This window comes from Silurus aristotelis (assembly GCF_946808225.1).
Source record: "Silurus aristotelis genome assembly, chromosome: 20".
In the NCBI taxonomy this organism is placed as follows: domain Eukaryota; kingdom Metazoa; phylum Chordata; class Actinopteri; order Siluriformes; family Siluridae; genus Silurus; species Silurus aristotelis.
The window spans coordinates 11,484,556-11,507,913 of NC_139593.1; the positions used below are offsets into that span (position 1 = coordinate 11,484,556).

Genomic DNA, 23,358 nt, shown 5'->3' on the forward strand with positions numbered 1-23,358 from the left:
AATTACTAAACAAACATTCCATCATTTGTTCCATAATAATGTCTGCACTTTTGGGACTTAAGGTTATTCCTTGATTAGCTAAAATGTAGTCTTAATTGTGGAATTTTGGATGGCTGTTCAGTGCTCCTCAAAGCCAGTCAAGGCCAGGTTAACAATGCAGCTTGAGCAATAAAAAATGTATAACGCTAATATCCTTGCTCAAATCCCCCCACCCCACTTTCACCCATCACTGGCCAGAAGCCCAGTCATTACTAATGTCTGTGGACCTTGTGCTGAGAGACTGGCTGACCCAAGAAAAAAAGTTCAAGGTCAATGATATCCATCTTTTTTCCAGAAACTAAACTAGCGGTAAGGATTGAGCTAATGATGTCAATGCGCACTCTCAGATTGAGTCCTTTAATGACAAAGTGATGATGTATGAGTGTGTTTTCACTCAGTCCCTGTGAGATTTAACTGTCAGGTGAGATATTTGATCTCCACCATGATCCTGTCGAAGTATTTGGAAATGTCCAAACATAGAAGATACAGTCTTTTGAGGCTGAGATGAGTATGTAGACCTTCAAAATTATAAACCTTTAAAGAAATGCAGCAGAACCAGTGGGGAATGTGATGCGACAGGGTTACAAGTTAAGTCTACTATCTAAAATATCTAAAATATTTATAAATATGGTCAAAAATTGTCTACTTTCACAAGCCATCTAAATTACAATGCAAGTAACCATATACCCTATCTAGTGTCATCCTTCATCAGTCCTAAATCTTGCTCTAAGAAGCTCTTTCAAGCAGGTTAATAGTGGATGCTGATTCATGTACAGTATCTCATAAAAGTGAGTACACACCTCACATTGTAGCAACCATTTTAGTATATGCCCTTAAAGAAAAATAGAATAGAAATGAAACATGGATATACTTTAGAATAGTCAATGGGCAGCTTTTGTAGCAGTATAGATTTACTGTTCTCTGAAAATAACTCAGCATACAACATATATTATTGTCAAAATAACTGGCAACTAAAGTCGGTACACCCTAAGTGATAATATCTGTATGTTGTTTAACTATGCAAAGCCACATGCCCTATTCATAAGTTTCATATTTTGTCTGCTTTCCAATACATGCAAAACCTGCAAAAAATATGCTATTCTATTCCCCTTTTCTTGAACTAGGACAAATGCAAAGCCAGCTTTATTAACATATGGTTTCTACGGTTTGGAAGCTCTTGAGTGGCCTGCTACAGAGTTCTGACCTCAACCCCAATAAACACTGACTGCACCCTAGGCCTTCTCACCCTACATCAGTACCTAACTTTACCATTGTGGATAAAATGAGCACAAATCTCCACATCAAAATCTAGTGGAACATCGTCCCTGAGGAATGGAGGTTATTATAACAAATGACAACTAAATGTGTAATGGGATGTTTAAAAAGGACATACAAACTTTGTGGTCAGTCTAAAGATTTTTGCCCATATAGAATATAACCATTTTATAGTTTGTGCATGATAATATGAAAATAACATTAGTCTTAGTTAGCTGAGATTTTGCTGTTTAGTCAGTTTTTTATACTTTATTATAAAACATATTTTGTTTTTTTTTCTTTGAGCACTTTCATCACTAAGAAATATAATTCTTTAAAAAGGAGTGTATGACACCCATGCATTAAATGTGTTTATATCTATATTATAGACTTTAGACTATACTTTTTCAAACCCAGTGCAGCTTGCTTAATTTAGCCGAGCTGTTAGAAACAAGCTTGGAGCAATCATTCACTGCAGCAGATAATTGTGGCTTTTCACTTTTTTGCTGCCTTTCTACAGGATGAGCAAATTCAGCTGAACTAAACTGTTACTTCCCAAGTGAATAATTCAACATCTTTTCATTTAACATACGGCTGCAAGACCTGGTGAATGGAAATTGTGTTTGTGTGCCCACTATGTGTATATTTTTTCATGTAATTTAAGTGTAAGGTGTACAGTACATTCTCTTGGGTGAGCATATATTTGTCTGTATGTGTTGCATACAGCTACATTTAGCTAAAAGGACCAAATGTTCTGATAATTATAGTGACAAGTATCCTCACAATTACTAGGTGTAAACAAAATGTACATTTGTTTTTTTTAATTAATATTAAACATACACAACAGTGCCAGGGGTATAAAAAAGAAACTAGAGTTAGCACAGTGTCACTCACTGTTACGCACTGTGTACCAGAAATACAATTTGTATTGTGTTGTTTTACGCATGCAGGGAATTGCATCTATTTCTGTATTTATGACAGTCTAACGATATGTATTCTTTAGCATTTTATTTACAGCTTCAAGAATTTATTTTAAAAGAGTGAATGAATGAAGGATGGAAGGAATGAAATAAGAAGAAAATGTAAATATTAAATGTATAAAACACACACACGCACGCACGCACGCACACACACACACACACACACACACACACACACACACAATATATATATATATATATATATATATATATATATATATATATATATATATATATATATATATATATACTGTATATATAAATATATATAAATATATAAATATATATATATAATAATCTTATTGCAGTTAAAACTGAAAAATGCCAGATAAACAAACACAACAAAGTTCTAAAGTTCGGTCTTTTAAACATTAGATCACTTGCACCCAAAGCACTGATTGTAAATGAGATGATCACAGATAATAATCTCGATGCACTCTGTCTCACTGAGACCTGGATTAAACCAGGTGATTATATGGGTCTAAACGAGTCGACACCGTCAGGATATGTTTATAAGCATGAGCCCCGTCAGACTGGTCGTGGGGGGGGGTGTAGGAACCATTTATAGTGCCTCTCTTAATGTTAGTCAGAGATTAGGATTCAGCTTTAAATCATTTGAAGTGCTCGTTCTTAAAATTGCACTTTCAGAGATGCATAGAAAACTCGCTCTGGTCACCGTGTACAGACCCCCAGGACACTACGCTGATTTTCTTCATGAGTTTGCTTGTTTTCTCTCAGACCTCCTGATCAGCTTTGATAAAGTGCTGCTTGTAGGAGATTTTAATATTCATGTAGATGATGAAAACGATGCCCTAGGATTATCATTTGTCGATTTACTAAACTCTTTTGGAGTTAAACAAAACGTCACCAGACCAACCCACCGTTTTAACCACACACTAGACTTAATAATATCCCACGGAGCAGACGTCACTGATATAAATATTTTACCTCAGAATGATGACATCACAGACCATTATCTCCTACTGTACACACTACCGGTAGAGCAGATTAACCGTGTTTCACCACGGTATCGACTTGGTAGGACTATTATTCCAACCACTAAGGACAGATTCATAAATAACCTGCCTGATTTATCTCAGTTTCATATTAAACCCATAACTGCTGATCATCTTGATGAGATGGCAAACAACATAGACCTTATCCTCACTAGCACTTTAGACACTGTTGCCCCCATCCGGTTAAAAAAGGTTCAAGAACAAGCACCTGCACCTTGGTATAATAGTCATACGCATGCCCTAAAGAGAACAGCACGTAATCTGGAGAGAAAATGGAGGAAAACTAAATTGGAGGTATTTAGAATTGCGTATAAAGACAGTATGCTTAGCTACAGACAGGCGCTAAAAGCTGCTAGAGCTAAACACCTGAGCAAACTCATAGAAAATAACAAAAACAACCCCAGGTTCCTTTTCAGTACAGTCGCTAAATTAACAACAAATCAGGGATCTGAAAAATGTGTTCCATCACAGTTTAGTAGTGAAGACTTTATGAATTTCTTCACTGAAAAAATAGATAACATTAGAAAAACAATTGTGGCAGTTCAACCTCTGACAGCATCTCCCGACACAATCGTACTTACAACCCCACAACTACACTGTTTTACATGTATAGGACAGGAAGAGCTGTATGATGCTATTATGAAAGCTAAATCAACAACATGTCAGTTAGATCCAATTCCCACTAAACTACTGAAGGAAGTGTTATATACAGCTGGTGAGCCTCTTTTAAATATTATTAACTCTTCACTATCGTTAGGTCATGTCCCTAAATCCCTCAAGTTAGCAGTTATTAAGCCCCTCATTAAAAAACCTAATCTGGATCCAAACACGCTATCGAATTACAGACCAATTTCAAATCTCCCATTTATGTCTAAGATTTTAGAAAAGATTGTCGCTGCCCAGCTATGTAACCACTTGCAGGAGAACAATATCTTTGAAGAGTTTCAGTCAGGTTTTAGGCCCCATCATAGCACAGAAACTGCTCTAGTTAAAATCACTAACGACCTGTTTTTAGCTTCAGACCAAGGCTACATCTCCCTATTAGTTTTACTAGATCTTAGTGCTGCGTTCGACACTATAGATCATGATCTTCTCCTCGATCGCTTACAGAATTACATCGGTATTCAGGGACAGGCATTAAGCTGGTTTAAATCCTACCTGTCCAATCGTTACCATTTCGTAGATTTAAATGGAGAGCTATCCAGGATAATGCTAGTAAATTATGGCGTGCCACAAGGGTCAGTTCTGGGACCCCTGCTTTTTACAATATACATGCTTCCATTAGGAAATATTATTAGAAGGCATGGAATTAGCTTCCATTGTTATGCTGATGATACCCAGCTATATATTTCATCCAAACCAGGCGATACAGCTCAATTAGCTCGCATAACTGAGTGTGTTGAAGAAATAAGAGATTGGATGACCCATAACTTTCTGCTATTAAATTCTGATAAAACGGAGATTTTGCTCATCGGCCCAAAAAATAGTACACAGAAGCTCCAGCATCTCAGCCTGCATTTAGACGGTTGTTCTGTAACTACTAGTTCAACGGTAAAAGACCTGGGAGTTATTTTAGACAGCAACTTATCTTTTAAAAATCACATCAATCAAGTTACAAAAACAGCCTTCTTTCACCTTAGAAATATTTCTAAGCTAAGAAATATGTTATCTATATCTGATGCAGAGAAGCTCGTCCATGCGTTTATGACCTCTAGAATAGACTACTGTAATGCATTACTAGGTGGATGTCCTGCATCATTAATAAACAAGCTTCAGTTAGTTCAGAATGCAGCAGCAAGAGTTCTTACTAGGTCAAGAAAATACGATCATATAACCCCAATCTTATCGTCCCTACACTGGCTTCCTATTAAGTTTCGAATAGACTACAAACTACTGCTACTCACTTATAAAGCACTAAATGGTTTGGCTCCCATGTATCTATCCAGTCTCTTAACACGCTACAATCCGTCACGCTCCCTGAGATCTCAAAACTCTGGGCTTCTAGTAGTTCCTAGAATAGCAAAGTCCACTAAAGGCGGTAGAGCATTTTCACATTTAGCTCCTAAACTCTGGAATAGTCTTCCTGACAGTGTTCGGGGTTCAGATACACTCTCCCAGTTTAAGTGCAGATTAAAAACATATCTTTTTAGCAAAGCCTACACATAACACACATCACACACATCACATCACAACCTTGTGCTCCAGAACATCTGATCACATGCACATTAACAACTTGTGCTGTTAATATCATTAACAGCAGCTACGCTAATTCCTCTCCACTGCTTCTCTTTCTCTCCCCATCCCGAGGCATCCTGAGGTTTGGCCAGCTCCAGTCACGTCCCACCTCGTGAAGATTATGGACCTATGGATGATCATGGAGAAGTAGATGCCGAGTGTTTAAAGGCCCTGGCATGGAGAAGCTGATGCTGGATCTATGATGATCACAAATTGTTCTGTATTGTTGAAAGATTTATGACCAAACTTTTGATGTCACCCATATGAGGATGGGTTCCCCTTTGAGTCTGGTTCCTCTCAAGGTTTCTTCCTCATATCATCTAAGGGAGTTTTTCCTTGCCACTGTCGCCACGGCTGCTCATCAGGGACAAACGCACACCATTCACCTTCACTGTTGTTTTCTGTAAAGCTGCTTTGAGACAATGTCTGTTGTGAAAAGCGCTATACAAATAAACTTGACTTGACTTGACTTGACTATATATATATATATATATATATATATATATATATATATATATATATATATATATATATATATATATATATATATATATAAAACGCCACATGCCCTATATATATATACAACTGTATGTTGTTTATATATACAACCATATGTTGTTTAATCATACAAAGCCACATGCCCTATTCATAAGTTTCATATTTTGTCTGCTTGCCAATACCTGCAAAATCTGCAAAAAATATATTATTCTAGTTTTTTCGTCTCTAAAATTAAATAACAGCTCTGTGAACATATGGTTTCCATGGGTTGGAGTGAAAGATCCTAGAGTGTCCTGCTACATAGTTCTGACCTCTGCCCTTTGGAACCCCAATAAACACTGATTGCACCCTAGGATTGCAATCTAACCCTAACCCTAACCCTAACCCTAACCCTAACCCTAACCCTAACCCTAGGCCTTCTCACCCTACTTCTCACCTTACATTGGCTAAATGATCACACGAGTCCCATAACTGTATGACTGTGTGTATATATATATATATATATATATATATATATATATATATATATATATATATATATATATATATATATATATATACTGTATACTGTATACCACTACACTATTATCTGATGCATTCAATCCAGTATGTACTGTTTCTTGCTTCTCTCAGTTGACTGTCTGAGACTCACGGACCTTGTTGATTCACCCAGAAGGACTACAGTCTGGGTAATGTCAGCTGGTCTGCTGATTTACATGCTCATGAATGCACATGCTCACACACCCACAGCACACACATACACAAATGAACACGTACATGGGCTTCTGCTTATACTGAAAGGAAAGGAAAGCACTGACACACACACACACAAACACACACACACACACACACACACACACACACACACACACACAAAACTATGATTGAATTATTTCTGGACTAGTTACTGTGCACCTTGTCTTCTGCTGCATGCTTGAAAATTGCATAAAACGAATCCCTTGATACAGGCCAGAGCAGCACTGAATTAGCACACATGAGTACTCAATGAATTTATACACATCATTTCATGTCCATGTTCATACCAATTCTTTTCACAGAAAGCAAAGCCTAAAAACAAAAGCACAAAACAAAACTAGCCAAAGAATATTGTATTTGGTAGACATTTATTTCAAATTATGTCAGACCACTATGTGTCTCAGTCAATACAACAACTTTTTAAGTTTTAGATGTGTAATGCTAATTCAGCTTTAAACTACATTGCTCTATAAAACTAATTCAATACCATCAATAACACAAATAAAAATATGACTTTCAAAACGTAATATTGTCATAATATAATTGTATAAGTAACTACATACAATTTAATTTTAAGGCACTATTATAGGAATTATTGCATATTTAATCATTATGTCAGAATACTTCTGAAATTTACACAAACAAACACAAAATGTTCATCAAAATGTAAAATAGGCTATGGCTAGCAATAATGATTTTCCAAACTATAGACATTCTTAAAAATATAGTTGTTTTGCAAAATTTTCCTCAATTAACCAAATTTGACTAATATTGAAAGTACTGGCTCATTCAACCTAATTTTGTTCTATTCTATTTTTATATCAAATTACCTTTTATGCAGATTTTAGAGTAAGAAATTGGCCTAAAAAGCATTAATCTGCAAACAAAACCTGCTATGTGTCAAAAGTCTGTGCTAGTTGTGCTGTAATGAGCCTTCAATACCAATTGAGCTTTGTGTCAATACCCTTGATGTATTGAATGTAACTCTATTATTGCTGATTACCTTCTAAAAAATAATTGCTAATTATGGATAGTGTTATAAATTTAACCATGTAACCCAGCCATTAGGGTTGCACAACCAAGTGCACTCTTAGTTCTGGTCCCAAGCCTGGATAAATGGAGGGTTGTGTTAGGAAGGGCATCCAGTGTAAAACAAATCAAATATGTGGATTACGAGAAAAACAGTGCAAAGTAATTGAGAGTGTGTTAGAGAAGTAAAGAAAAGAGTGCAGGCAGGATGGAGTGGGTGGAGAAGAGTGACAGGAGTGATTTGTGATAGTAGGGTATCTGCAAGAGTGAAAGGGAAGGTTTATATGACTGTGGTGAGACCTGCGATGTTGTTTGGTTTAGAGACAGTGGCATTGAGTAAAAGACAGGAGGTGGAGCTGGAGGTAGCAGAGCTGAAGATGTTGAGGTTTTTATTAGTAGTGACGAGGATGGAGAGGATTAGAAATGAGTTTATTAGAGGGACAGCGCATGTAGGACGTTTTGGAGACAAGGTGAGGAGGTGTGAATGAGATGGTTTGGACATGTGCAGAGGAGGGACATGGGGTATATCGGTAGGAGAATGCTGAGGATGGAGCCGCCAGTAAGGAGGAAAAGAGGAAGGCCAAGGAGGAGGTTCATTGATGTGGTAAAGGAAAACATGCAGGTAGTTGGTTTGAAAGAGGCAGATGTAGAGGACAGGGGGGTAAGGAGATTGATGATCCGCTGTGACGACCCCTAATGGAAGAAGCCGAAAGAAGAAGAATAAGAAGTTAGAAATGTAACCATGTATTGTGTCTGTGTTATGTTTGTCTTAAGTGACTCTCTGAACTGTTTACAATTTGAGCGTCCATGTTTCGAAGTGTTAGTTACAAAAAAGTTAAAAAGCCAAAGTTAAAAAGTTTAAATTTCAAGCTGATAGGGTGTGTTTAAAAACTCTTCATTTCAAGCTCTGCATAAGTATAATGTTTCTGATCAAATGCCTGATAAGAGTATGTGTGTTTACAATTATTCAATTGAATAAAGTGTTTTTATTCAGGCTAAACTATGCATTTGTGGTGTGGACCTTGAATACTCTCAGGAAAAAGTTCTTTGTGTAACATATCACATTTTCCAGACTCATATAAATAGCCTCAAATGACAGCTGACAGACCAAGTATTATTATTATTATTATGATTATTATTATTATTATTATTATTATTATTATTATTATTATTTAATTTTAATTATTATTATTATTATTTTTTAATTCATACTTTTTTGAGCTCTTTACTGAATCTCACATTCGGACTAAATTCCAATATGACATTTCCACCATAGATTTATTTTCTCTTATTATCCTGTTTTATGAGTAATGGCTTTTGTCCACTTCCTAAATCCTAATGCATCTATAGTACATACATACAAAGCTTTTTGTTTTCCAAGAAAACTGCCCAAAGTTGATGAGCTGAAATTTCAAGCTGATGCATAATAGCATAAAAATAAAAACAAAATGTAATTATTACTAAATACTCATCAAAACAGCATTGTATAGCTGAGACTTTTTAAGTGTCCACTACCTCTAACATTTGAATTCTCATTAATATGGCATTGAACATCTACATCAAATGAGGACAGAGAAAAGAAATGATTGCACTTTTGTTTTAGGAGTTCTTGACTATTATTATTCCTATTAAGATCATTTTCTTTATTTAGTCCTGACAAACTCCAACACTCAAAACTTTGCTGCAATATTTTTTTATGGAACCTACAGTATAATATAAATACTGTTGTATTATAAGGAGAAAGGGCAGAACAGATAAAAAGATTATAGTTGAGGAGAGGCACACAATGTTGAGGCGAAATTATATGGTATATACTGAAGTTATTGTATTTTTGTTTTTATGTGAATAAGCAAAAGTGTGTGCCTGGAATCAGAAACATGCAGCTCTGTCATTTTATTGCCAACTGTTTCCTCTGATTATTGGTCTAACATTGCACTTAATGGCAATCGCCATGGGAACGGTACATGCTATTTTGTGTTGCAGAGAAAACCTGACTTGGAGGATATAAGCTGCCTTGATGATGCTACAGTGCACACATAGCAAAATTTATTAAAACCATTAAGCATATTAAACCATTAAACGCTTTAGATTGAACACTATGACAAGTTGAATGGTTAGGTAAGAAGTCTAGGTACTATCCTATTAAGAATTATTTATTGTATTGAATGAACTTAAACACTGGCATTCTCCATCATTCACAAATACACATACAATGGGACCCCAAAATATAAAATCACTAGGGCTACTATTTAATACAGAACTTATCATTACAAATAATATTTTAAACAGCTTGGGTAAAAAGTAGAATATTTGTGATGATTATATACATTTCAGATATATTATATTTGGTATAGCCTCCTTTGACTTTAATGAAAGCTTCTATATTTAAAAGAGGCCTATTCAGGGTTGGTTCTAGACATTTAAAAAAACACTTGATACAAATATAATTTTTAACCATTTTAATCATCCACAACCCTGTCATCACCAGAGATAGCAAAAGAACACACATCTTTCACTTAAGTAGAAGTACAAATACTCATGTTTCAAAAGACTGTTTTAAAGTAAAAAAGTTATAGCTATTACTACTACCTGTTTTAGTGTCACACTGGAAACTGGACCTCACATAATATGATTATATTAATACAAAATTCTCATTTTGTTACCTATTCAATGTATTTAGGCTGAACAACCACCATATATAACACAAGCAGAGAAATGATGATGATGATCAGGTCATCAGGAATGTCTCTGTTTTCATGTTTACATCGCTGACTCACTGTCTCGTCCATGCTAGCCTACCACTACTGCCTTTAGCTGTGCTTGATGTTAGTTTCGTAAGCTAGCCTACATCAACACATTCGCACCCCACATCGTCACATATCGACGCTGTGCATGTTGCGTCCGACGGCGTCCACATCCGACGCCGAGGGTACCCCCTTCGAATTGCTTTTCGACGTAGAGGGACGGGAAACCCTTCCCGTTGCTTTTCGACGCAGATGGACGGGACCCCATTTGTGGGTTACGGTTAGGGTTTGGGTTAGGGTTAGGGTTCGGGTTAGGGTTTGGGTTAGGGTTAGGGTTACGGTCATCTTCAGGATTTTTCGAAATTGTAAAATTGATCCTATACACTTATTATAATAGATAATAAATTATTAAGTGTATAGGACAGTGTTCTGCATTGCAAAGCGAAGCACAGGGGCTTTCATCCATCTGCGTCGAAAAGCGACGCGAAGGGAGGTACCGTCTCTCTATGTCGAAAAGCGACGCGAAGGGGGTACCTTCGGCGTCGGATGTGGACGCTGTCGGACGCAACGTCCACAGTGTCGATATGTGACAATGTGGGGTGAGAATGTGCTGCAACACACCTGTGGTAGGTTGAAAAAGTCGAGAGTTAATGAGAAGAAAAATATTAATCATCTGATCATCTGGACCAGCTCTACATGTGCAGGGTGGGCACCCACATTTAAACAGTGATATTAACTGGTTCAACTTCAGGTGAGTAACAGTTGTATATCCAATAGACAAAGAGCCTAGTCTTATGCTGTCAATCTTGATTGGTGAACTAGTGTACACGTTTGTTACGGTTATGGAGGCCCCAACTCCAAAACAAATGACCATAAGTTGTCAGACTGTTTAAACTGATTATTTGTTATGTAAGAGATAAAACCTGATGGGGCATATAGTTATAGCAAAATAACTTTTTACTTCTTATAACAGCATTTCCTGACATGCTTCATTAATCATATACAGATATTTGCCAATGATTATAATTGTAAAATTATTAAACAGGAAATGACAAAAAAGTTTTAAAAATTTATCAGGTATATTTATCATGGAGCGCAAAAATTCTACCTTGTTCCTGAAAACTTTACCACCTTTAAGCATTGGCAGTAGAGTCTCATTACAATAATGCAAATAAATCTGTGTCTCCTCAAAGAAAACTTCCCAATATCAACAAATACACACTGCACACACTTATGCATGTTGTTATAGAAAATTATTCAATGTCCTCTGACTAATCATAATGAATCAGTTAAACAACAGTACTTGGTTTAAAAGACATTTAGAAATCAATAATTAGCTGTATCTTATTTTTTTTTTTAACTAGCGCCTGAAATCCACAAAACATTTGAGCAGAAAGCCTGTGGAAACTTAATGGTAGTCTGCAAAAAATAGAGATATATAGAGATATTATATATTATATATATAATAGAGATTTTGCTTTTGGATGTCAAGTTATACATCAACATATAAATGCCCTCTTCATTCTACATATAGGTCAGGGGTTTGGACTTTTTTGGTCATAATGGTCATAATCTGGACATCCAAATGACTACACTTTTTTTTTACTCAAGATAAAGCAAAGATGTATAAGCTCTAACATGTACTTAAGTAAAAATTATTCATTATTATGAACTGATTTATTGTCACTTCGGTAACAGGACCTCACACCATATTAATATCTTAATGCAAAAAAAAATACAAATTTTGTTATATAATGAATGTATCTGGGCTGAACAACCACCATATAGAACACAAGCAGAGAAAAGACGAAGATGACATGAAAAATTATTTGCCACCACCAAGGCCAAATCGTAGATTGTAGGGTGATGCTACCTCTTGTCCTTGAAAACAACTCAAAATTATTGTTTTACAAAAATGAGGTGAGTTATACTGTAAATATTATTGAAGTCCAAAAAGAGAAAAGTTGAATGCAAGCATATTATACCTGATACTTTACCTGTTTACCAGTTCTATAACAACTATCTGGCTAAACCTGTCAGGTATCTGATGACAACTTAATACTAAAGAAATTAAAATTAAGAGACATTCCAGACAAAAGTATTTTCACTGGCCTGATCAATTTGTCCTGAAGACTAAATATTCTTTTGTGCACCATCAGCACTAAAAACATGTGGCAAAAACTGAGAATCAAAATTGTAGCGGCAAGGCATAGACCACATGCATAAATAGCACAATGGGTGCTGGGTTCATTTGAATACACACTATTAAATTATGTGTAGAACCCAAACAGATGAGGTGATTATGTTTCAAGTTTACAAGTTCTTTTCATGTTCAATCAAGATTCTCTATTTTCAAAGTACTTTTAATTCACACATGTTCTTTTTGGTGTTGAAAATCAGTCCTGTGGTACTGAACAGTCAATCAAACATAACTGAGGTTGGAAGTGGAATGTGAAGTCTTAATGACAAGTGGCATACTGCAGAAAAATACTTTAGTACCTCCGTTGTGTCAGCGGGACTGTTAAGGTAGGTCTCCAGATGACTGTTATCATCTTGAGATTGGAATTTTTATTGCTGAAAAAAAGTCTTTATCAAATTCTTGAAAACCATCACTCTGTGGTTTTTTTGGTTGACAATGTTATAAGTAGAAAGTACAGGTATTTGTGTAAAAAATTTAATGATTAAAAGTAAAATGTTGTCAGAAAAATTAAGATTGGAGTAAACTTGGGATACCAGATTAAAGTCTACTTAAGTACAGTAACAAGTATTTGTATTTTGTTACTTCCCATTTATCAATCAATAATATTTTAATGAACTCATTTTAAGCCTCCCTGCCTTATGCAGCCTCATGCCCTTCATCATCAATGGAAATATCTGAAGTATTAACCTCTGAGAAAATCCTTTCTGGCCCTGAATCCACATGCTAGAGAGTGACAAATCAGTGTCTTGTTAAAGCTTCTACTTATTATTCCTCCCTTTGTCACCCCTTCATTTAAATATAATGACTACATGCTAATGAAGGCCGCAATTATCATCACGTCTGCCAGCAGGATGACGTTATGAATACATAATTCAGAGAGTTCACAAATCAGCAGTGTATTATCTTTACAATTCATGCTCAATGCTGATGAAAACTTCTAAAAATTTTTAAAGAATGAATGAAATTACCTACAAGAGCTACTGTTATAAATAAACAGACTGAAAATAGTATATTATTTTTAAATTAATGTACAAGCACAATTAACTGTTATTGCTGGATATCTACTGCCTTCTATACTACACATTGTTGTCAAAACTTAGTAACTATTTATTTATTAATATGTAAGACAACAACACAGTAAATGCTTTTAGCAACCTTTGTGTCCTGGTAGATTTCAATGTCTTTCTAAATTAGACAACATGAATTTTATTTGTCATGAGTTACACTATAAACAAATATGTAAGGACACCTGGCAGTAAGATTTGTATGTGCTTTTTAAACATCCCATTCCACATGTAGTCCTTATTTACTGTTATAATACTCTTTACTCTTCGGGAAAGATGTTTCACTACATTTTGAAGAGTGGTTGTGAAGATTTCTGCTCATTCAGCTACAAGAGTGTTACTAAAGTAAGGTACTAATGTAGATTTAGGAGGCCTGGGCTGCAGTCAGCATTCCAATTCATCCCAAATGTGTTCAAAAGAATTTAGATCAGAGCTCTTCAGCAGGACACTTAAGATCTTCCTCTCCAACCACAACTTCATGGAGCTTACTTTGTGCACAAATGTGGTTCTTTCTCCGTTTTTTTATATTTGTGATAATCTAACTTTTTGTCTGCTTAATATACTGAGTGGCTTGGTCATTACTTTTTTTTTATACTTCAAGTGGAATGTGACAAAATGTTTTTTATGTTGCTGCAACATCAGTGGATAAAACACAAATCCATAGAGAATGTAAAAATAAAAGTAGGAGAAGTAAAATCAAACTTTATTCAATCATCCATTCACAGTATCAGTTTTATCTGGATCAAAGTCATGGTGGATCCAAAACCAATCCCAGTAAAAGTTGGCACAAAGTGGAAGCATACATCAATAGACAGGACACTTTCCCAATCACAGGGCAACAATTTAAAATCGTGAAGCCACCTACAATATGTGCATGTTTTGCTGAAAGGAGAGAAAAATAGAGAATCTTGATTGAACATCTGCCGTTGTGCTAATTTGCGTATGTGACCCAGCACACATTATTGTCAGTAAGCCCTCATTAAAATGGTTGTAATAGGAATTTTTTTGCTTTTAATGGAAACTAATAGTCCCTGGGGGTCTCTACAGTTAATTTGCTGCCTTCTATAGCTGGCATGCAATGTCTAATGGTTTCCATTACGGACTAATAGAACATCTTTGTCTGTTGCTAAAATGGTGGTTTATACAGGTACATGTTGGTATATATATATATATATATATATATATATATATATATATATATATATATATTATATATATATATATATATATATATATATATATATATATATATATATATATATATATATATATATATATACTGTGTATATATATATATATATATATATATATATATATATATATATATATATATACTGTGTATATATATATATATATATATATATATATATATATATATATATATATATATATATATATATATGTGTGTGTGTGTGTGTGTGTGTGTGTGTGTGTGTGTGTGTGTACCCCAATTAGGATCACTAGGCAGCAATTTGCTATCCATTGCTCCATCCTGAAGTAGCACTAAAGAAATGACTCAAGTTGGGTTACATATAAGCCAGTATTTTACAGTGCATTCATAATATACACAGTACATGTATATCACATATATCACATGGTAGTTATTAACATAAATGATTTCCCAGTGAATAAAGTATGGCATGGTTACACTGAAACCCTCCGAGACAGTCAATGTCCTGTTTGTAATCACTTAAAAAAATTGGCAACCTTTGTCTCATTTGCTTCCCCAGCGCGAGCGCTGTCCTTCAGCACCACCAAATGAACATAAAACACAACAGCATGCAACAAGCTGTCAAGGTAAGAGAGTCAGGAAGCATGGAAAGCAGATCAATGCAACGAATAAGGACATAACAGCCCAGGCTCTACTGAGACGCATCCAATCATGCAAAAATACAGGAATAATAATAATAATAATAATAATAATAATAATAATAATAATAATAATAATAATGATAATAATAATAATAATAATAAAATACAAATAAAACTCCGACATAATGTATAGAAGTAAGAATGAACACGAAAGTATCTGACCTTTATGGTAGTTGTGAAGTCTGTGAAATCTGCTCTGATGTTCTCTCCGGAGAGGTGAGATCCTGGACACGCTGTTTCCCATGACCTAGAGGTAAAACCAACTTCCTTCGAATCGGCAAGAAAATTAAGACTTTTATATCACTAAGGTCTATTTTTTTTTACCACTCCACAAGAGTGTGGAGTAGATGCGGTGATCAGTGATTATCCGGAAGTGCGCGATTTGCAGGGAGTCGGAGGCGCGCGCTCTACAGGCTGTACAGACGAGCACGCGCTGAAGTCGAGAGAAAGAAAAATAGGAATGGAAAAGAGAAAAAGAGAGATGGTTTAAGCGTTAATGCGTTTGCGATTAGACACGTTACTCAGGAGATCTAATGTAATAGATGATACAACATTATTGTAGTATATATGCGTGTGTAAAAATTACCTTAATTAAATAAGATGGAATGTGTATATAACTTCAGTTTCTTGAGCTCTATGCAAACCTGTAGCGAGTTTAAGTCTTTCCCAAGTTTAATTTACTAAGCATGACAAACTATACAGATTATACACCGACCAGATATAACTGACAACCGATCAGGCATAACATTATGACCACCTGCCTAATATTTTGTTGACTTTACAGTCCTGAAAACAGCCTTAACTTGTCTAATATCACAATTTGGCCTTGTAAAAATTCACTCAAATCCTTACGAATGCCTTTTTTTTCTGCTTTTCACACATCAACTTTAAGAAAAAAATGTTCACTTGCTGCCGAATATATCCCACCTACAAACAGGTGCCATGATTAAGTGTAAGGATTTAAGAGAGTTTGACGAGGACCAAATTGTGATGGCTAGACAACTGGGTCAGTGCATCTCCAAAAGTGTGGTCAGTGGTCAGTATCTATCAAATTATCTATCAATTATCTATAAAAAGTAGTCCAAGGAAGGAACAATGGTGGACTGGCAACAGGGTAATGGGCATCCAAGACACATGGACATTGAGAGCGAAAACTGGCCTGTATGATCTGAACCAAGAGATGAGCTACTGTAGCTCAAATTGCTGAAAAAGTTAATACTGTTAATGCTCGATGTGTCAGGACTATTTGGCAGCAAAAGGGGAACCAACACACTAGTCACATTAGTCAGGTGGTCATAATGTTATACCTGATTGGTGGTATTAATGTCATGCCTGGTATAGTAACTATTTTATATATTAAGCCTGTTATTGAAATATGTGTACAATAATATTCTGGGTATTTACTATCATTTTTAAATCTATGGAGTTTTCACACATCTTGAACATTTACCTAAAATGATCATTAGATGAGCCAATGTAGAACAATACACCCAACAGCCATTTTACTTAGAACACCTGTAGCACTAGGCATTCATGCAATCATCCAGACATCCGATTATGTGCCAGCAAATGCAGATTTAGAGCTACAGATAATGTCCATATCAAACATCTGAACAAGTGTGATTACAGAACTGTGGCATGGTTGTATGGAGTCAGATGTACTACTTTATAGAACTGCAACACTATATAATGTACTTACTAAAACTTAGCATAGCTATGGATGTACTGTATATGATGTATACTGTACAGGTGTACTGTTTATATTACATCTATGCAAAGCATATAACTTTTAAATGTATTTTCCCATTCTTTCCCACAATACTCTTACTTTTACATTATGATTTATATTTTATTCTTTTTTAATTAATTTCTTTGCGTCTTGTCTTTTAAGTACACTGCTGGTACATTAAATAATCACTCTTTACAGCTATAGTGAGCAGAAATTTAACTCAGAACATACAAAGCATCAAACCTTAGATGCTAGAGTGGGCACAGGCACACAGAAACTGGACTGGTGAATACTGGAGAAATCATCAGCTGACCTTTTTAATACTTGTCATCGGTCCAGTGTTTGGTGTGCTTCTATAAAAGTGGCTGGTGAGTGTATATAACGGTGTAAGCATTAATATACAGTATGCAACAAATATTGTACATAATAGAACAGGTTAATGTTTAACACACAAACTTATTTTCATCTTAAAATGTTCAGCTTGTCTGAGTGGTTATTGAGATTGACTTAGGGTTTGTGCGCAATATTTGACCAATGATTTGTGTAAAGCTGCCACCTAGTGTAAAGATCATCAACAACAACAACAAATACAAAAAAAAAAAGAAGAAAAAAGTAATGTGCTGTTTTATTGGCTTTGCATGTGGTTTGCAGCTCATTTCATCAGGAGGAAGTAAAATCCTGTGTGCATCTTAGAAACAGCTGCCAATAACAGATGCACACACTATTTATAATAATCACACATAATCATTCACACACACACACACACACACACACACACACACACACACACACACACACACACACACACAAACAATTAATAATTGTTAATAATAATAATAATAATAATAATAATAATAATAATAATATAGACATGTTTTCTCGTGATCTTGACATAAACATTGTTTGCAGGTGACTGAATGTTCAGGAACGTTAGGAATAACATTTTAAACTGTGTTTTCAACAACAAATTTCATAGTTTTTCAAAACACATTATTGTATTATTCATTTTAAGTGATAAATAATGCATCTTTTACCCATTACTTTACATTTTCCGTAGCGTCGAAAATTCGCGGATTTTCGGAAGTGTTCGGAAGAATTCGTGAGTTCCGGGGTACCACTGTATTCAACATAAGATAATGTTCTAGAGGCAACATCATTGCAGATGATTTTCTGAAGAATGTCATATGTACTGTACATGAAGTCCTAATATGCCATGCATTATAATATTTTTCTTTTTTTTTTTGGTTTTCTCGTAATCTCGACATAAAAGCTTTTTCTAATTGTTTTTAATAGCGGTATTTTAGGTTGCAAACATATGAAGACATCCCAGAATGCAGTGCGAGAGAGAACTTGTGGGACACGAGGAAAAGCTTTTAGTATGCAAGAGATGGGGAAGGGGGCGGGGCTTTCACCCGGTTGCGTAGCAACATAGTCCAAACAACGAGATCCCGAACAACGGGGAAGACTGACAGCTTTACGTCGTGTTTGAAACGGTGCAGTTTTATAAAACATAAAAAACTTTTAGATTTCCCTCATTTAGAGACGTGGAACAGTTTTGGAACAAACACTGAAAACTTGAATAATGGAGGTAGGAGAATAATCTTCTGCTAACGTGTTACTCAGATAGATAGACGATAGATCTGCCCAGTACTGTGTAAATGTTCTTGACAGGTGTGAGAAAATGCTGTAAAGTGAAAATGCTTTCATAAATAGAAAGAAATATATATAATATATTTATAATATATATAAAAAAAAATCCAAATTAAATCAATATTTGTTGTGACCAAAATATTGTGCACAGGAACTCAGATGGTAGGTTTGTTCCGAACATCTTGGAAAACCTCAAATCCTTCTGTCTCTTCATGTAATCTCATACAGACTCAATGATGTTGAGATCAGGGTTTCCTATTCCTTTAAAGACTCCTTATTCTTTTCTACACTGAAGTTAATTTTTAATAAGATTGGATATATGTTTGGGGTCATTGTCCTGCTGGAGAATAAGTTTGGAGCCAATCAGATGCCTCCCTGATGGTGCTACTTAATGGTTAAGTATCTTCCTGTATTGATCAGGACCCCATTAATCCAGACCAAATCTCCAACCGTATTTGCACAGATGCAGCCCAAAACTTGCAAGGAACCTCCACCATGCTTTACTATTGCCTTTAGACACTCATTATTGTACTATTCTCCAGCTCTTTGGACCCAAATATTTCAGACTCTCAATTTTTATTCCTGAGCCCCTGTTGCCATTTTTTCTGCTCCACAGTTCCTATAGTTTGCTGCATCATTGATAGCACCTCTAGACCTTTTCCAGAGTAGAAGAAAAGTAGGAATTATGTGTTTTTCATCTGCTACATTAAGTCTCCTCGGCCGATCACTGCGTCTACAGTGCTCAACATTGCCTGTTTCTTTGTGCTTCTTTAAAATAGCTTGAAACACACATCTTTAAACATTATTCTGTTTTAAAGTCCTTTTCTGGAAGAAGCCTTGTTGATGCAGTATATCTACATTGTGTCTTGTTGCTGTTTTGCCAGGGTGTATGACCTTTGACATGAAACTGTCTTCCACAAACTCAATTTAATAGCAGAGTTTGGCTCCTTACCCAGTTTAATCTTCCTACACAGCTGTTTCATTTTCAGCTAATGACTGTTTCAACTATAATATGAAACCGATGATCATTAGCATCTGTTCGGTATAATTGGTTTGGTGGTCACAGCAAATACTGAATTGATTTAGATACTGATATTGTAAGATATAGATTAAAAAAATAAACAATTAAAATGTATATATTTCTAAAACATGCTTATTTAACAGCAGTTCTTCACACCTGCCTTAAACTTTTGCACAGTACTGTACCTTTAATTCATAACAAGTTAACTGTTTGTATCTAGCACGTGATCTTGCACCCATAGAGATGAGCAAAGTAATAGGCAGGACATTAAGTCATTACAAAGTGGATTTAAAAAAAATAGTTTTATGGAAACATGATAATGAAGCAGCCAGTACAATTTCTCTTTCTAGCTTTTCTCCAGACAGTTCACTGCAGCACAATGAACAAATAGAGGACTTAGAAGTAAATTTGTTGAATGTTTGCACATTTTTTGACCAAACATTTGTAGTTAAGATATTAACCATAACTAACCTAAAGCCCGATAGACAGATAAACTAGTCATGACATGGATTAAAATCATATTATGAATTACTTTTGAAATGAATCAGGTTTATTTTAAAATGATTTAATCTTAAAACAATGACCAAGCAAAAATTTCATCCAATTACATTGTATTAAATATGATCTGCTGCCCCAGAAACAAACCAGTAATCAACAAACAACAATTATTTGTATTTTTGTCTCATTAACTACTGTTTACTTTAAAAGAATACAAAAAGTAATAATAAAAAAAAAAAAAACATCAATCCACTGTATTAAACTACTATTAAAACTATTAAAGATTACATCTTTTTAAAATGTGTTTGGTTAAACTATGGACATTTGGTTTTATGATAAAAAAAATTAAGCATGTTTTGATTTTCAGCTTTTGTTTGCTTATGCTTTTTATATGATAAAATATGCTTATATTTTAAACATAGAAATCACACAATTTATAATAAATCACACAATTATTAGGTGAGAAGATAAGATAAGATATACCTTTATTCATCCCACAGTGGGGAAATATCTGTGTTACAGCAGCAAAGAAAAAGAAATGTGCAAATATATATATAAAAAAGTAGAGACATAATAAAAGTATATACATTACAGTGTATAAATACAAAAGAAAAAGAAATACTGGAACATGTGATTGACAAGTGCCACTTGTTAACAGCAATGCGAAATGATTTGGTCTTGCCATTCCAGTAATAGGCTTTTATAATAGGCTTTTGGCTATTATAAACTAGGATAAATGTAAATCTTAAATGTTGGGATGATATTTCCAAGGGGTCAAAGCTTTCTGGCTGATCATAAACCCAAAACTTATTTTTAATGACATTTGGTTCAACGCATTATTTTTTTGGTTTAGGGTAATGGTATAGAATTATCTCTCTGTCTCACTAGTGTGGCTGAGCCAATTTTGTAATTTCATATCACAATATTCACAAAACCTTTTGTTATGGTTTTTAATATGATTAATGTTTTCCAGAGCCTCACAAAACAAATATAAAAAGGCAAGTAATCTCATGCTGCATGTGTTTTTTAACCATTATCATTTATAGGTTTTACTTACAGCAAATTCCTCTTACTGCATCACTGTTACAGGATTATACAGTGTTTCTGCTTTCATATATACAGAAAACTAACTTGCACTTTTTTATGTGCTTTGATTGTAGGAAAAAGTCCAGAAGCTTGCAATGGAAGAGAGCCCATATGAAACAGTTGAGAAGGAATTCCAGGAAGTGTTAAATGAAATGACAGGAGAGAAGACCCTGGATAATTTCCATGTGAAATATTCAAATTTAATGACAGCCCTGAAGAAGTCACAGGAGAACGAGAAGAGGCTGATGACAAAATGCCGAGAGCTTAATGCAGAGATAAAATCCAATTCTGTTAAAGTAGAAGCAGCACTCAAGCAGTCTCATGAAGACCAGACCACTATTATGTTCCTAAAAAAGGTATTGTATAAGCAAGAAGATGGATTAGGTGTGAAAAGGACACAATATGGCTGAAGCTTTAATCCTAGATGCACAGGGATTATGAGTATGAATAAATCCATGTTATAGCATCCTCCCACCAAACAGCATGACCTAGCATTATGAGCTCATTAGGCTGTATAAGAAGCTTATTATGAAGGAAAAAAGGATAGAGAATACACTTGGGAATATTCATGTACATCGTATTGAACGAGATATTAAAGTGTTTAAATCCTTATGCATTTAGTGATGTCATTGACAGTCCTTGATAATGTAATGGTAATCTAGTTGAAATAAGAAAACATTACAAACCAAATTCTGTTGCCAAAAAATACACATGCAAAAGGGACACAACTGCAAACAAGAAAGAAACTGGCAGGCCTGTCAGTACACTACTGAAGAATTATGCGTGCTCTTTTTGAGAAGTGTTAATCAAAACAATTAATGTGATCACTCTGCATCTCAGCTCAGCTTGCATGCGTAGTGTAACCATTTATTTATTTTTCTTATTATATATATGTGAGCTTTAACATGTTTTTGTTTCTTAGGAAATCGAGAAGGCTTGGGAAATGGTGGATGCGGCTCATGAAAAGGAGAAGGCAGCTCAAGAGACAAATAAAACTCTACAAAAGGAAATAGATAATCTCAAGGCAGCTGTCAAGCAAAGCGCTCTTCTATCAGCAGCTGATGTTCAGAGGTGAGTGTGCATAGTCTAAAGAGTTGGGCGAAAGCTAAAAATTCTGCTCTGCATTCGTTAAACCTTTTGTTTTTGTAGCTAATAAATAAACCTCATAACAACACCATGCTCTGAAATATAATATGATACAAGATATGCTATTTTAATATTCAATCTATAAACTGGATTAGGCTCAATTCAGATGTAGTACTGATATCAATCACAAGTGGACTGAGCTCAGCACTAATATGGCTGAGGTTAAGAAAGCTGTTTATTAGTGTAATCATTTACATTTTACTGTATGCGTGGCAGCCTGGAACCCAACTGTTAAATGGACTTCAGTCGTGCTCATGTAAACAGCGTGTACACAACTTACTGAGAACTGATCTAACTGTCAACTAACTGCCATCTAATTTCTAATTGAAGCTTCATCTATGCTAAAACCCCCCTCCAAATGGGCTATTGTTTTGCAGTGTGGGTGAACTATTGAAACTCAAGAAACAGTTGACAGATGAGAGAGATGAGCTTCTCTCCAAGCAGGTGATTTTTCGAGAAGATTTGGAAAAGGCCACAACCAAGCAAAATGAGGCTGAGGAGGTGATCAAGAAGGCCCAGGACACCATCTTTCAGGTATTCT

At 35.1% G+C, this 23,358-nt stretch overlaps 2 protein-coding genes across 2 annotated transcripts in view; one reads left to right on the forward strand and one right to left on the reverse strand.

Annotated features, from left to right (window-relative positions):
• Positions 1 to 16,111, reverse strand: part of neurl1aa (neuralized E3 ubiquitin protein ligase 1Aa) — a 91,218-nt gene extending 75,107 nt beyond the window's left edge. Inside the window, exon 1 of the mRNA XM_083523124.1 lies at positions 15,850 to 16,111. Coding sequence (XP_083379250.1) covers positions 15,850 to 15,931 — 82 coding nt within the window. The 5' untranslated portion in view covers positions 15,932 to 16,111. The remainder of the gene's footprint in view (positions 1 to 15,849) is intronic.
• Positions 16,112 to 18,821: 2,710 nt separating this feature from the next.
• Positions 18,822 to 23,358, forward strand: part of cfap58 (cilia and flagella associated protein 58) — a 60,879-nt gene continuing 56,342 nt past the window's right edge. The window contains exons 1-4 of the mRNA XM_083523116.1: positions 18,822 to 19,004; positions 21,746 to 22,027; positions 22,594 to 22,742; positions 23,195 to 23,351. Of these exons, the coding sequence (XP_083379242.1) occupies positions 18,999 to 19,004; positions 21,746 to 22,027; positions 22,594 to 22,742; positions 23,195 to 23,351 (594 nt within the window). The 5' untranslated portion in view covers positions 18,822 to 18,998. The remainder of the gene's footprint in view (positions 19,005 to 21,745; positions 22,028 to 22,593; positions 22,743 to 23,194; positions 23,352 to 23,358) is intronic.